At 38.5% G+C, this 14,638-nt stretch overlaps 1 protein-coding gene across 1 annotated transcript in view; it reads left to right on the forward strand.

Annotated features, from left to right (window-relative positions):
- The first annotated feature begins 2,472 nt into the window (after nucleotides 1-2,472).
- The window catches only part of LDAH (lipid droplet associated hydrolase), a 97,727-nt gene continuing 85,561 nt past the window's right edge, over nucleotides 2,473-14,638 (forward strand). Inside the window, exon 1 of the mRNA XM_088519627.1 lies at nucleotides 2,473-2,623. Coding sequence (XP_088375753.1) covers nucleotides 2,476-2,623 — 148 coding nt within the window. The 5' untranslated portion in view covers nucleotides 2,473-2,475. The remainder of the gene's footprint in view (nucleotides 2,624-14,638) is intronic.

Here is a 14,638-nt window from a genome sequence, read left to right on the forward strand (position 1 = left end):
GTGCACTACAGCACAACTCTGAGCCATGTTGTTCTTTACCAGGCCTTTCTTTTAATATTATTTTCATTGTTTAATGAATTTATGGAGAGAAGGGGGAAAATATTCCATGGGATATAAAGGGGCCTGGTTTCCTACAGTCACATTTTTAGCTTTTTTCCATTCCCCACCCCCTGGTCATGTCTTCACTGTCTTCTCTCCCCATTTTTCTCTATTTGTGTTGCCAGAGGCAAAAAATACAAATAATCTCGTTGCAGCAGATAAATAAATAAAACACCCTTTCTATTGCATAGATGTGCTATCAGGAAACCTTGAGGATTATATCAAGAGGGTGATTGCTTTCAAAAATTTAGTAGACCTCTTTGCAGGCTTTTTAACTGTTCAGCATTTTCTTTTCTAGTGTGCAGTCTTGCTCCCAGGCATTGCAATATCTTGCAAGTGTTACTTAAGCATCAAGAATTGTCAGTGGGATTTTGCAATCACTCTCAAATGAAACTTTGTAATTGATTTTGTTAGTCTGTGATCAGAAGCTTCGAATGAAACCTACTTTCGTAAGTAAGGACATAAAAAAAAAAAATGCTTTCCGCAATGTAAACATCTCAGAAAAGGCCCGACAGACTGAATGTGTACATTGGTAGTTGGCATAACTTTTTTTTTTTTTTGTCGGAGATGCTCTTGACTTCTTTCAGGTTAAGTAATGAGGAGCTAAATAAGGAATGATACATTGCGAAACTGACCTTATTACATTACAGTTTGACAACCTTTGCTTCAATTGTTTATATTCTAGGCACTGTAAGTTAGAAAGGTAACGCGGAGAATAATGAAGCAATAAAGATGTCTCCCTTGCAGATAAAAGAAGTGGGGAAAAAAAAGCCTCATCCAGAGAATTATGCTGTGATTGAAGGCATTAAAGTCCCTTCTCCCCAGAAACGGGGATTTCCCCGTTTCCCCAGGGATTTGATTTGTTTTAATGATCAGAACCTGGCTCCTCTGTATGGGCTGCTGTTCGGCTCCGACCTTTCCAAACTTCACGTGTGAGCTGAGGGAAGAAAGGAACTCTTGTTTCTTCGAGTGCTCCTCTTGTGTAGTTGAGCATCATTGCCCACAGCTTCACTTCAGCTCTGCTCCTGTAGCACTGACAATCTTCCAGTATCACTGCCCTCCTCCCGTAGCTGGTCCTGGAAACCTTGTCTGCTTCGCTTTAAATTTCTTTGTTTCCTAAATAGATGCTTTTCCCCACAAGCAGATGCTTTGAGGATCTCCATTTGGAGTGTAGTGTATCAGTACAGTAGTCAAATGAACTTATCAGCAATGCTTTGTACCACTGTTAAATTTTGAGGCCCAAAACTTCACAAAGAGATTAGGAAATAGTACTCAGAAATGAATGCCCCCCCCCCTTTTTTTTTTCCACTTGGCAAGGAGATTTGAAAGGGTTAATGTTATCCTTAATTAAGTATGTTTGATATTTTAAAGTTTATAATGGCACACAGAATTATTATCCACTTTATTGCAATATTATTTTCTGCTGCATGTCATTTGATCATATCCTTATCTTGCTTGAATTCTGTCTCCATGCTTGAATTCTGTCTTCCATGGAGTGATGCATAGGTCCTGTATAAATCATAAACTAAATAGTTATTTTTTGGGCTTGGGAAAGATAACGATCTTATTAAATGACATTCAAGTGCTTGTTACTTCTCTCTGCTCCTTTCAAAATCAGGCTTACTAAAAAGTTTTTCTGCAGCGGCTCCATGCGAAGTCCTTGAGGGACCCTTGAGAATTGCTGCTGTGTGATCTTAGGTGTTTTTGTTTTGTTTTAATGGTTACTTTCTTGTTACGCTTTCATCTTTATATAGCATGTATATTTCAGTCAAGTTTAACGCCTTTACCCAATCCATCCTGAAAATTAAATGCTTTTTATTAGAAACAAGTAGTCAAACTGGCCAGCCTTTTTCACTTGTTCACAAAACTTAACCTTCAGCTCTGCTAGACCTGTTGTTGACAGAAACCTGAACTACAGCTCTTACCAGAATAAAGGTATTTTAGAGACCTTAAAAAAGCCCTGAAGTTCTTGGGAAGGAGCTTGCTGCCTTGCTGAGCACCGTGCTGTGTTGCAAGTGGAGCCCGTGGGTAAGCATGCAGAACCCGGGGCTGCTGCTGCTCCTCCACTTGATAACAGCACCCACGAGCCTTCAGTAAGTGCTTGTTTTGGCAGGGGCTCATGTGTGTCATAGTCATTCTGGTGGCAGGTGAATTCGTGACCAGTCACCTGATTAAGCTTTTTCTCTTTTTGGTGGTGGTGGTGGTGGTTGTTTAAGGCACTGAGCTCCAATAGCTGGGCATGCCCAGCTATTGGGTTTGTATTTGGGGGTAGGAGGCAATTCTAATTATTCTGTGGTTACACTTTGCCAAGTGTAACAGTACAGAGCTAACTTGGTGGTAAACTATAATATTTTCTTACTCTGTCTAGCAGCAAACATGAGGTCAGAAGAGCCAGTTCCATTACATGAAGAATTTATTTACTGTTGTGGAGCTGCTACACACGTCTTAAAGTGTGGCCCCTGGAAGGACCTCTCGAAAGATGAAAGTAAAAATCTACCCAGGCTTTTATTCATGATTATTCCTGGTAAGTGTTGCGAGTTTTTTGTTTTGTTTTGTCTTTTCATATTTTTGTTGTTTTTAAGAATTATGGAAACGCAGTGAAGTGGAATAGCAATGCTCCATTTTAATATGAAAAAAAACAAATAAATCATAGCAATTGGCAGATATGTATGCCTAGAAACCAAGAGCCTTGTCATGATGAAATTATTTTCTTATATTTGATTATTGCTGTTATCTGTACCAGTGCCTTAAGTTAATAAATATGAGAAATTAGGATGTCTTGTTGTTTTCTGTGTGATGTTTTCTCACTAACAGCGTCTTTTTTTCCTTAGTCTCTTTCCTTTATCTCTTGCACATTGAAGTGCTGCTGCAGTGTCAGCCTACTTCAAGTGTGCCTACTTGAAGATGAAAGCAGCAATATTTAAGAGAGAATTTTAGATACAGTGTTTTTTTAAGTGGAGGAAATGTTTTTAACTTAAACTTTCGCCCTTGAATTTCCACAGTAAGCCTCTTTAGACCAGTGCATGTCTCATATAGTTACATTTAAAATTTGTCATCTTAAAATGCAAGTTTTAAACTTTCATGTAGCATAATTAATGGGGCAGTCCTCAACTCATTGAAGCCTGCAGGAGTTCTGATATTAGCCAAAGTAGGCCTGAGCCAAAGCACAGATATCATGACTATTCCAATGGTTTAACAGAGTTTGTAGATTTTTAATGCTTCCTTCTGGTTCGATGTAAAACTTCACATGATGCATTAACTAGATGGATATTCAGAAAGAGATACCAAGATGATGTTCAGAGTGCTTCTCTCCATGTGGTCTGGAACCTTTAATAAACAGCTGATTCATGTTTTTGCTCTTATTTTCAAAATTATCTTGGTGACAAATGGGAAGTTCTCCATTTTGAGAGAAAAAAATCAACAAAACCCTCAATCTGCTACAAAACTGGGTTAGGTGGTGAATGAATGATGGTGAATGAATGATGGTGAGGGTGCTTTCTGGTGGGTCGGAACCACCTAGAGTAGCACTTTCCCTCTAGCACTTAGCAACCATTTAGGTTAAGGGACTAGTAACAGGATGTTGTTGTTGCATAAAACAGAAAGCAGAAAATCAAAGAACTTGTACATGCAAAAGTAATAAATTGAGTGACACTTCTATAAATGGTGTTTTATTTACACTGCTTGTCATCATCTAGCAATTACAGATTGAGTAGAGAATAAACAAGATGTCATTTTAACCCCTCATTGAGTGATTATGTAATAAGTAGGGTTTTATATCTCTTGAGGTGATCATTTAATATTTTTTGATTAGCAGTGCAAATATTGACTGAGGATAAGTTTTCCTTTTCCTTAAGGAGTAATATATATTGATATTGAGGAAAGCAAGGGTGTGATTAGGATTATGCTAATAGAAGGAGAGATTTTTTCCAAGGTACTACTCAACACATTCTGTTTCCCTTTTTCTTGTGCATTTTCCTTCATTTCTTTTCTGCTCTGATCTGTCTTGCCATATCTTAACCTTTATTTTCTGTTCACCTCTTCCTTTTGCTGAACTGTTTAAACTGCTGAACAGTTTATATTTTAATCGTGATTGACTTCTTGCCCTTGCAAGGGTAACCCTGAGGCTGGCCCTGCTTTCCCAAATTCTAGGTGTGCTTTTATTTGTGTCCAAGATTTTTTTTTTTTTTGCATTGAGAGTTAAAAGCTAAAACCTTTTCTTTTAAGGAAAAAGATTTTGCCTCCAAGAGCTGGATTTTCAGGGGGGAAAAAAAAAAAAAAAATAAAGAAATCGCCACCAAATAGTATCAACAACTATTTTTGGCAACATTGCCCTGAAATCTGAAATGCTTTCTGGTACAACTGTAAATACTTACTTTAATGTCATTTCTCCCTTGAAATTGCAGTAATGTGTTCCTGAAGGGTCTGCCGTCCGCTCCAGAATCCATGTTGGTCACCTAAGATTTGCTCTGCATATGATAAATAAGACAAGAACAGACAAAGCATTTGACTTAACTTCTTACCTGTAGAACTTCTTACCTGTAAAACCCGTCAAAGAGAATATAGATTGAGGTTTGGAAAAGACACCACTGTTATTCTGAAGGAAGTTTTCTATTTATTAACCCATGTCATAGAGCTGTTTTAATTTCTGCTTCCTTTTCTGCTGCTTCTCCACTTCCATTTGTTGAAGGTTCTAGGTTTGTTGCTTCACCCTTTAGATATCCAAATTCGTGAGTGAATCTACTTAAAGTGAAGGCCTAAGCTCCTTGCTTTGACTTGCAGGGAGTTAACTGGGAGTTGGCATAAAATAAGGCAGTTTACTTCTAAATCAGGTGCTTGTGCCTCTCCTCTTTTTTTCTGCTTTGGTGTATGCCTTTTTTCTAGGCTTTACGGAAGACTGTTATTGGCAAGATGCCTAAAGTGCTGCCCTAGGAGAGATGCAGACAGATGACCCTGTCTGGCAACATGTTCTTAAACTGTAAGAATTAGATTGCATTTCCCTCGGGCTTTTGTGATTGCCCAAGTGTGGAGCCATGCTGCAGTCCAGCAATTTTTATACTTGAAAGGCATGAGTTCCTGGCCATGGTTCCTTGTGAAATGAAGAAAAGAAGGGCAAAAGGATGGCTCCATACAGGTTGGTGGTAGAAGAACCCAGACTAGGACAACTAGAACAACAACAAAAGGGAGAGTATGGGCAGCCAAGTAGTTGCTGGTCTGAACTGACCATGGTCAGTCCTACTGTATGTCATGGGTTTTCTGCTTACCTAAGGGATCTGGTACATGCTTTCCTATTCATAAGGAAATTCAAGCATGTGATTTTCTTTATGTGTAATCAGATGATTCGGTAGTGATCGGGAGAGTTGGGTATTTCAGGGAAAGGTAATAAAAGTCTTTCCTCTTCCGGGAATGTAATTGTTGCAAGAGATTTGAAAATAAAATCTGCATATTTGCCTTTGCATTGTTTAGTCAAATTTCTTCTTATAAACGAGAGATTTCTTTCTGCTCTTCATAAAATGAAAAAATAAAGTGTTGGAGCAGTGGGGAGGAAACAGTCGCTAAAATTTCTTTGACTCAGAAACTGATGGCAAAATTTGTGTTGACTTTAAGTGAGGCAGGATGCTGCCTCCTGAGAACTGTTAGCTGAGTATGCGTGATGCAACTAAAATACAGAAGGTTCAGCATAGTTTAATCTCATTTAACTATAGCAAGCAAACATTTTATATATGACTGTATATATACTAACAGTAAAATTTTAAAGTCTAACATGCTTTTTTGCTCAGTAAACTGTTTTTTCTTCTGTACGTTATTAGTGTGTTTACTGAATTAATTACTATGTAGAAAGACATGATTTGTCCTCAATCCTGAATACATGTATATACTTGTCTGTATTAATACTAATTCTTTTCTTTTAAAACCAATGAGATTTGCTTATGAGACTAAAATTAAATGTATGCTGGTTGAAGGATCAGATCCATGGTTTTCTGGAAATGTAGGCGTTATGGAAAGGACAGGTATTGCTTTTTTCCCCTTATGTCATAAAGGTTTATTTTTTCCCTTTGCAATGTTTGCTTAGTGTAAAATTAGCAATGAAGTATAAAAACTACTACAGCAATATTTAACACTGCTTGGGTTCACTGGAAACCAGGATCCATGGTGTGTAATGGAATTTTTTGTACTGTTTGAAGAGTATCTGTCTATTTGTGTCTGTGTATTTATGAAACATTTAACTTGATAAATACAGTACAAATTTTAAAACCACTGTGCTGTTTAGCTAAACCATCATGATTTTTTTTCCTGTATTTCGTTGTGCAATACCAATTGACGCAATACCATCCGTCCAGACATTGTAATTTTTGCCTCTACTGCTGTAAAGTTTGCTGTTTTGTTATGGAGTCTTGTATGCAGGAAACTTAGTTCACAGTTGATAATGTTTAATATAAATAACTTCTTTTTTGTAGTAAAATATGCTGCATGACTTTAACTCATTAATACAGGTATTTTTTTTCATTCAGAATTAATTTTTTTGACATGGAGTCAGAGTACTCCCTATGCTTACCAAGTTTCTTGATATGCCTGCTTTCCATTGGGTGGCTGCTGGGTTGTTGGATCATCCATCCAAAGAGTATCTGGTTGGGATACTGTTTTACCACCTCAGGTAGTGACATGGTGTTTCAGTCCCCACAGACTTAAAAAAAAAAAAAAAAAAAAAAAAAAGCATGTGTTTAACTACAAAGATTTAATTAGATTGAATCTAATGAGCTAATCTTCCAAGTCAAGCGTTGCTGATGGCTTCCTGCGCAACTGAAGCTTGTAGGGTGTTGCAGTTGGCTTTGGGACTTGGGTTCTCATCCTCTCCTGGGAGTGGGCACTTGTACTCAGCAGAACTACTGTTCACAAAGACTAAGCAGCTGTCTTTCGACAGGGAAAATGCTGCAAACAGTTTACCCAGGTTATGAGGAGTGTCTTTCATGTATTTTTCCTTCAAGTAAGACTTCCTGCTTGCTTTAAAGTCTGAAGTTCTATTTTTGACTAAAATGTAGGGACTTTGAATTTTTTTGATAGATTATCTGGCTTTTTTTGTTTGTTTGTTTTCCCCCTCCACCTTATGTTTTGATCTTCAACAGTCATCTGCATCAGCATATGGACAAGAAAAGCTGAATCATTGTGCAATATTTTGCATTAAAACGAATTTCGTAGTCCTGAAGCTGAATTCTTTAGTGGAAGGAAAATAAACAAAACACAAAAACAACTTTCCTGAAATTGTTAATCATTACCTCTGCTGAGGAGTCATTGGAATGAATAGTTCAGAGGTCTACTGAAAGAACTACCACCACCACTAAAATTCAGGGGTTTGCTTATTAATAGAAAGATTTATTGCTTCATTCTACAGACCACACAAGGCATACATTTATGCTAATTCTTTCTTAGCATATACTTCAATTTAAACAATTTATATGCTTAAATGTGCTTGCTGATATGTAGCCTCTATGTTCTAGGTACTCATCAGCAAGGACCGCGTTAAACTGGGTAGCAGTGTCCAGCTTCTGGGTACCTCAGCGAGAATGTAACTCCGTATGCTGAATATTGGCACCTAAGGCATGAGCAAACCCACAGGAAGAAAAAAGGAGAAGTCTGTATGTGAAGCAAAGTCTGATTTTGGAATAGAGACCCTTGAGTCTTTTGAGGAAGGTTCCCCCATCCTCTTAGACTCTAGCTTTTTAAAGCAGGTGCCATCATTTCCTCCCCCCAAGGCAGAGCAAAATCCATCATTTGCTTTTAAAATACAACTGGAGGAAGGAGGAACTCTATTGGCAATAAACAGAGAGAGGAAGAGGAGATAAAGACTTTTTACTTTCTAGGCACACGAGTTCTAGCCCCTGTTCTGGTGCTTTATGTGTTTTATGCCAACAGTCATTTGAACAAGCTTTCGAAACAGTTGAATACGCAAAAGTAAGAAGAATCTGTTAAGAACACTGTATTACCCAAATGTATTAGGCAGAGAAAGCTTTAATTGCACAGTGCCAGAGCATCAGCAGTAGAAAGAGTGCCTGTCCAACCTCACATTTACCATTGCCATTTGGCACTGCCCTTGCTTGTGAAAGCTGTGGGGAATTTTTTGAATGGTCCCAGCTGGGTCTGTGTCACCTTCTCTACCAAGAGGCTCTAAGGCCCCATTTCATACAGCTGAATAGTTAGCTAACAGGCTGAAATAAGGAGCATAAACTCCTTAGTGTTTGTGTGATCAGGAGCAAGGGATGGGCACTGCCCCAGGGTGATCCTGCCTGCGGAGCAGTCTGAATCTTGGGCTGGCCTTCCAGGCTTCTTGTCCAGAAGATACAGGGAGGTCCCTGTCCAGACAGAGATTCTGGTCTTGAGTGGTTTTGGGGACCCTCAAAAGGTAATATTAACAGCCCAGACTACATCAGGCTCATGAAGTCAAATGAAAAAGGGCAGCTTAAGTTACAGCTCCTGAAACAGTGGATAGATCTATTCAAGTATTTACCTAAGATCATCTACATGTTAAGTACCATAACAGTGAAATTAGGTTCGAGGTGTCAGTACCAAACAGAAGTAAAAATTGTTAAGGAAGAAATATGGTATTTAAACATAATATGGAAAGAGAATGCCAGAAGATGGAGCTGTTTTAAAGATTAGAGTAAATGTTGGATTGCCTTGGAAAGTTTTTTGCTCTAACAGCCAGCTGTATGATAGGCAGGCTTCAGGTATTGTCTGAATGTATATATAAGCATTGACTATTTCTCTACTGTATGTATATCATGAGAAAATTATAAGGCCTTTCATGTTGCTGAGTGGTTAATTGGTTATTTTGGTTGCTGAGGGGTCATACAAATACTTTTTACTTGTTTTGTGGGAAGTAAATTACAGGAAGTCCAGTTAGAGCAGACAATATAAGGACTGGAATGCTGGGGTCTGTTCCCAACCTTGCTACGGGGTTGCTTTTCAACAGATGCCTTAGCTGTGCTCAGGAATTTTGTACCAAACCACCAGACGGAAATGTTCTTCATTCACTTTTGCAAGATTCATGTATTCTGTTACCCAAGTCTCTAAGCTGGCGTTCAATAGAAATTAACTGACACAAAGTAAATAACAATAAAAGCATAACTCAGTGAAGTGAAACAACAACTACTTCTCCTAGAATGTTTAAATCATTGACCAGCTCTATGTGCAACTATTCATGCTTTTGTGAAATGTTCATGCCAGGATATACATGTTCTTCTGTTCCAGAAGTTCCAGGAAGTTGCAGGCAATTCCATTCACTATGCCCATTTTCACCATAGCTTTCCAAGCAGAGCAGTGCTGCTATTGTCAGACCTCAGTAGAGGAGATAAGGTGGAGAGAAAGAGCAATTTATGATCTTAGAAATTAAGGTGATGTTATCCATTGTACCTGCTGCAGGGGAGCAACTGGAGAGCCTTCTCTTGGTTGTGTCTGCCTTTCAAGGGTAGCCTTTCCTGTATCCCACCAGTTTATGTGAAGATCTTGGGTGACCAGCATAAAACAACCGGATTCTTCTTGGGAAGTTTCTACCATTCCTTGTTATATTAGCAAGTGAGACCGCAAAGTGGCTAAATCTCTGGTGAGGGTCAGTGCTGAGAGCGTGGGCGGCAGGACGGGGACGTTGGCAGAGCTCCTGCCTTCAGGGAACCTGTAGAACAATCAGCTATGCTGTAAAACAGACTTCGCTCAGTCTGGAGCAGTGCGGAAGTCAGAACCTGTAGAGGGCAGATTAAGACCCACCAGGCACTGGAAACTCAAGAGCCCAATGCCTGGAGCAGCTAGAGAACTTCCAAAGGCCATAATTTCACAATGCAAAATGTTTGTCAGCAATACTGGCATAAGGTATTCCCATTCCCAGCACACTGTGCCACTCCACCCCTCAGTTAGGCCAGAACAAGAGTTTGGGGGATCATGCTGTGAATTAAATATATACATTTATTTCTAGGGTTTGGGGTTTTTTTAAGCAGTGCCTTGCAGAGTTGTGCCCATGTAATTCAAGGGTTGGAGAGTCATAGTGGCAGAGTGGGAATGACAGGGAGAAGGTGGGAGTTCCCTCAACTTCACATGTTCAGTCTTGAGGCTTCTCTGGAAGGAGATGCTGCCCAAGCAGTCACAGCAGGGGTAATAATTTGCAGAGATGCTCCTCCCATGTGGCTTCTGCTTTTGTTTATACCACAGCTCCAGATGAAGCTACTAATTCTGTGGATTTTGCCCTGAGTTCTCAGACTCTGACATGGGGAGCTTGTATTTTACATTCTTTTGGCACATTTTTCCCCCCTGCATAAAGAGTTGACAGTGCGAAAGAAGGTTTTCTTACCGTCTGGTTCCAGTTCTATGTGATGAAACAACCATCAATGACAACAGATGTCACGAGATTTCATAGCTCACGTAGTGTAATGATCTAGGTAAAATGCTGTCTGTAAAGAGCAAGTTAACATGTTTTTCCCCTTCCCCACAATAACATATGTATTCTTGCCACCTTATTTGCTTTATTGAGCTTTCTTTTACAGTAAGACGTAAGTAGAGCAGAACACTTGTGGCATATTTCCATGGGGAGTCTATTGCACATGACCATGTATTATAAGTCTGCTGTTGAATAGGAACAAAAAACCTTTCTAATTAGGAACCTTCCACCTTCCTAAGGCTTCCAAAACTCCTTCCAACTTTTCACCCTTATTTATCACTAATGTGAATATTCATGACCGTGGGCTTAATTATGTGGTTAGTCATTGTTTTCAGCAGCCCGGGTGATGTACGTTCTCAGATGGCAGCGTGTATAAGGTGCTGTTTGCTTTCTGTCGTTCTCATTTCACCCAGGCTGTTTTGGCAGACCTCAATAGGTGGAGTTCCTAGTGCTTCGTGATCCTTTAACTTTCATGCATAGATTATTTTGTCTGGTCCTTATTTGTTTTCTCCTTTTTGTAAAATGAGAATAATGAAATCTTCCTGTGTCTAGAGCTTGAGGATTTGTCAATGAGATGTGTTATTTGGACTTGAAGTTGGACTTAACCCAAAGTTCCTACTTATTTCAATGAGCTAAATAGTTTGGCTTCTTGAGAAAATTATTCTTTGGGGATAACTTTGATAGGTATGTGCCTATCAGATTTCTACTTTTAACCCCCATAAAACTTCGAAAACATCACTCAATATTAACAAAATCATTCTGAGAGAAGGAAGACTCAAAGACATTAAAAAAAAAAAAAAAAGAGAGTTTGGATAGAAGATACCCCGATAGAGTTATTTCTGAAGGAAAGATTACAGCTATCCCCTTTTAGAAACTAGAAAAAAATGAAGCTTTTGGGGTACTGGAATCCATTATTTTTGTTGCTTATGAGCTACTTGTTTGTGAGTAATATTTTAAAATACGCTGACAGTGGTTGTGCTTTGTTTACTGGGTCAGCCCACCAGCTTCCATTGTCTTTAGAAAAGAAAAAAAATGTCTCATTAAAAATAAAAACTTCCTCATGCAAAGAGAAGCAGATGCAGACTTGGAATATGCCACTTTTGTTGGATTCCCCAGTGCTCCAGAAGTGCCTCTGGTGGGGGCTTGGCACACTCGAGGCTGTCAAGTTTGAGGAGGCAGAGTAATGACAGGATGGTTGAAGATCCAACTGCGCCTGACAGTATTTCACTCTGCTAAATCTGGGTGGCAGATGTTATACATGAAGTGACTTTCTGAAATTTCTCAATCTGAAGTCTTCGCCCGCTGTCCTCTCCCTGTTAATGAGGTGCTCGTTTTATACTGGGAGAAGTCTTTAGAAACAGCAGTCCTTCTGGCCAAACTAGGCCACACAACATAATCAGAAAATAATCCCTCTTCTGTAAGATTCAAATCTTTAATTATCCTGAATTATGGAAATGTTATGTTCTAGGGCAAGTAGTTTCATTTGCCTTTTCTTTTAAAAAAGGGTACATTTCTCATTACTTGAGGTCTGAGGCAGAAGAGAAGAAGGACCTGCTAAAGGAACTGTCTATGAGAGAAATTCAGTTTTGCTGTATGCATCATAGATAATTCAATTAAAATTTTAAAGCAGTGTATAATATATAAAATGCAGTATATTAAGGTATATACTTTTTTCCTGGTGCTGAAGAAAATGCTTGAGTTAATTGGAATTTGAATTGATATTAAATATTTTGACCTGTTGATCTCCTTAAGGGTTACAAAAAAGTCAATACTTTCAGATCTAGTTAGCATGCAGTCTCATTTGCATCCAGAGAGTAGCCCCTATACATCATTGAAGCTATCCTGGAGATAAATTTGACTAATCACATTCAATATCTAGATTATAACAGAAGTAGCAAAGGCAGAAGTTCAATGAGTCCTACTGCTGGTTTGTTGTTTTCTTGTACATGTGTGCTGTAGGATTTGGGTCATTGTGGTGGTCTCCATTATTGAACAGTACTCTTTAATCATTCTTGATGGTTTGAAAAACTCCCATAATAATAAATAAATAAATTTTTTACGTAATGCCTTTTTACCTTTAAGGTTAAAATATTTAACATCTGTTAATACAGCCTTTTGTGAGGCAGAGGCTCTTTGCAGTAAATCCCAAATGTCTAAACATGCATGTTTGTGAACGGTGACATATTCTTCTGTGCTTGCGAAGGAGAAAACAGTGACTTGAAAAAGACTTCACAGAGCATCTGTTCAGGACCAGTTCTGATATTCTTGTTACCAGTACATTTTCCTCTTTTTTTTTTTTCTGAGTTTTGTGGACTAGTAAATCTTGGATTTACTGCCAGATTTATCCTGTGTTGTTTATCCCATGTTACCATTTCTGAAGACTGATAACAAATACAAAATTACCTTGATCTGTTCCTTTCAAATGTTCCATTCTCTTGATGTTCTTGCACCACACAGTGAAGTTTTTTTTTTTCTTTCATCTGAAAGTTGAAAATGCTTTCAGGCTTTCTTCTGACGTTAACTGTATTCACGTTCTCTGTAGTTTTTTTGCATGTTAATAAAATATTTAATTTTAAAATTTATCTCAAAAATGAGTATCAAACCTATGCTTTTCTTTTTTTCACACCTCTGGCCAATGGTGCGGGGTAGACAGGTCAAATATAGACATAGAGTTGCAACTTTTGATGCATTTTGAATTTGCTTGTTGCCTACTTGTATATTATACAAGAGTGATAGAATCTGCAGAGCTATTTATCTGTGCAAAACAAATAATCTGTGGTTATCTTATTTTGGAATTGTTTATTTTTCTTCTTTGTCTTTCCTGCTGATGTTGTCTCATCAGGGTTTTGTTCTGTTACTCAGATGAGTTTCGAAGGCTTCGCTGTGAACCCGTTTGACACCAAATCCCATGTCCCTCTTCTGCTCGCTTGCACTGTTCTGCTTCGTCTCTTTCCCTAGGAACTTTTTCTCTCTTGGTTCGGTTCTGCTTCTGCTGGACAGCAAATTTCCCCCTGGGTCTCTTTGTGAAGATCACTTGTAGCACCTTGTGGATCAGACAGACTAACCACATCTAGCCTGTTAAAAAGAGTTAAATCTGTTTTTATTTGCATGAGCAGACACTTCAGAGACCTTGCATGTGTGGATGTGCACCATCTAATTAAATGTTTTATTTTTCATCTGCTATGGAGAAAATGGAGCCTTAATCTTAACTCTCTTCCAAGAGCTAGCACTTTATAGGAATATTAAAAATGTATTAATAAAATTGTTATTTATGTATGTGTGTTACCTGGTTGAGACATTAGAGGGCAAATATTGAAATATATATGTGGATTTCATGGTACATTAGCCTACTGCAATGTTAGTTAACCATGTCAAATTGCAGTAGGTTTGCTGTGGGGAAAATCAGAATTTCAGACTTCAGCCTGCCCTGGGTAGAGGCTCTTAATCTTTCATATGAGAAAACAGGTATGTGCTGTCTTGCTGGAAATTTTTGCTCACAGTTCTGCAGCACAGGTGTCCCTTGTCGTAGCTCAGATTGTTAGGCTATCCATGGGATCTCTTTAAAGTTGAATGAGCCTACGTTTGTCCTAAAAGGAGAACAGCATGAGAATAACAGGAAAGATGATTTGCTCTGTAAAATGTATTTAAATAATGTGTATTATAAAATCTTGTATCCATGCCTGATAGTTCTATCAAGACCAAAACCTACATATATAAAGGGAAAAAATGGGAATTTGTTTTTGGAAGAAAAAACACTCTAATAAACGGTATTATGGCAGGCACCTGGTTGAATCCTTCTGAGAATCCCTGTTTTCACAATTCAAGCAAATATATTAAGGCTCTTTCCAGCCAAATTCATTATTCCAAACAGGATCAAACAGAAGTTTAACATATGGTTCTGCATAAGGTCATTATAATTGCTCTTTGGCTGATGTTGCTCCTCTGGTGTGCAACCTATAAACAGAATAGAGCACGAAGGATTTCAGCCCCTGAGATGTGCAGCAGGTGAAAGTTTAATTGACGTGAGTGTATCGTGATCGTTCAAATGCCATTTGCCATGTTTTATTTGAAATTCCTTGACCCTGCAACATCATGGAAACCTGTGTGCTTCCTTTTAAG

Source organism: Tinamus guttatus, unplaced genomic scaffold, assembly GCF_059628265.1.
Source record: "Tinamus guttatus ecotype Peru unplaced genomic scaffold, ASM5962826v1 Tinamus_guttatus_pri_ptg000065l, whole genome shotgun sequence".
NCBI classification, from domain to species: domain Eukaryota; kingdom Metazoa; phylum Chordata; class Aves; order Tinamiformes; family Tinamidae; genus Tinamus; species Tinamus guttatus.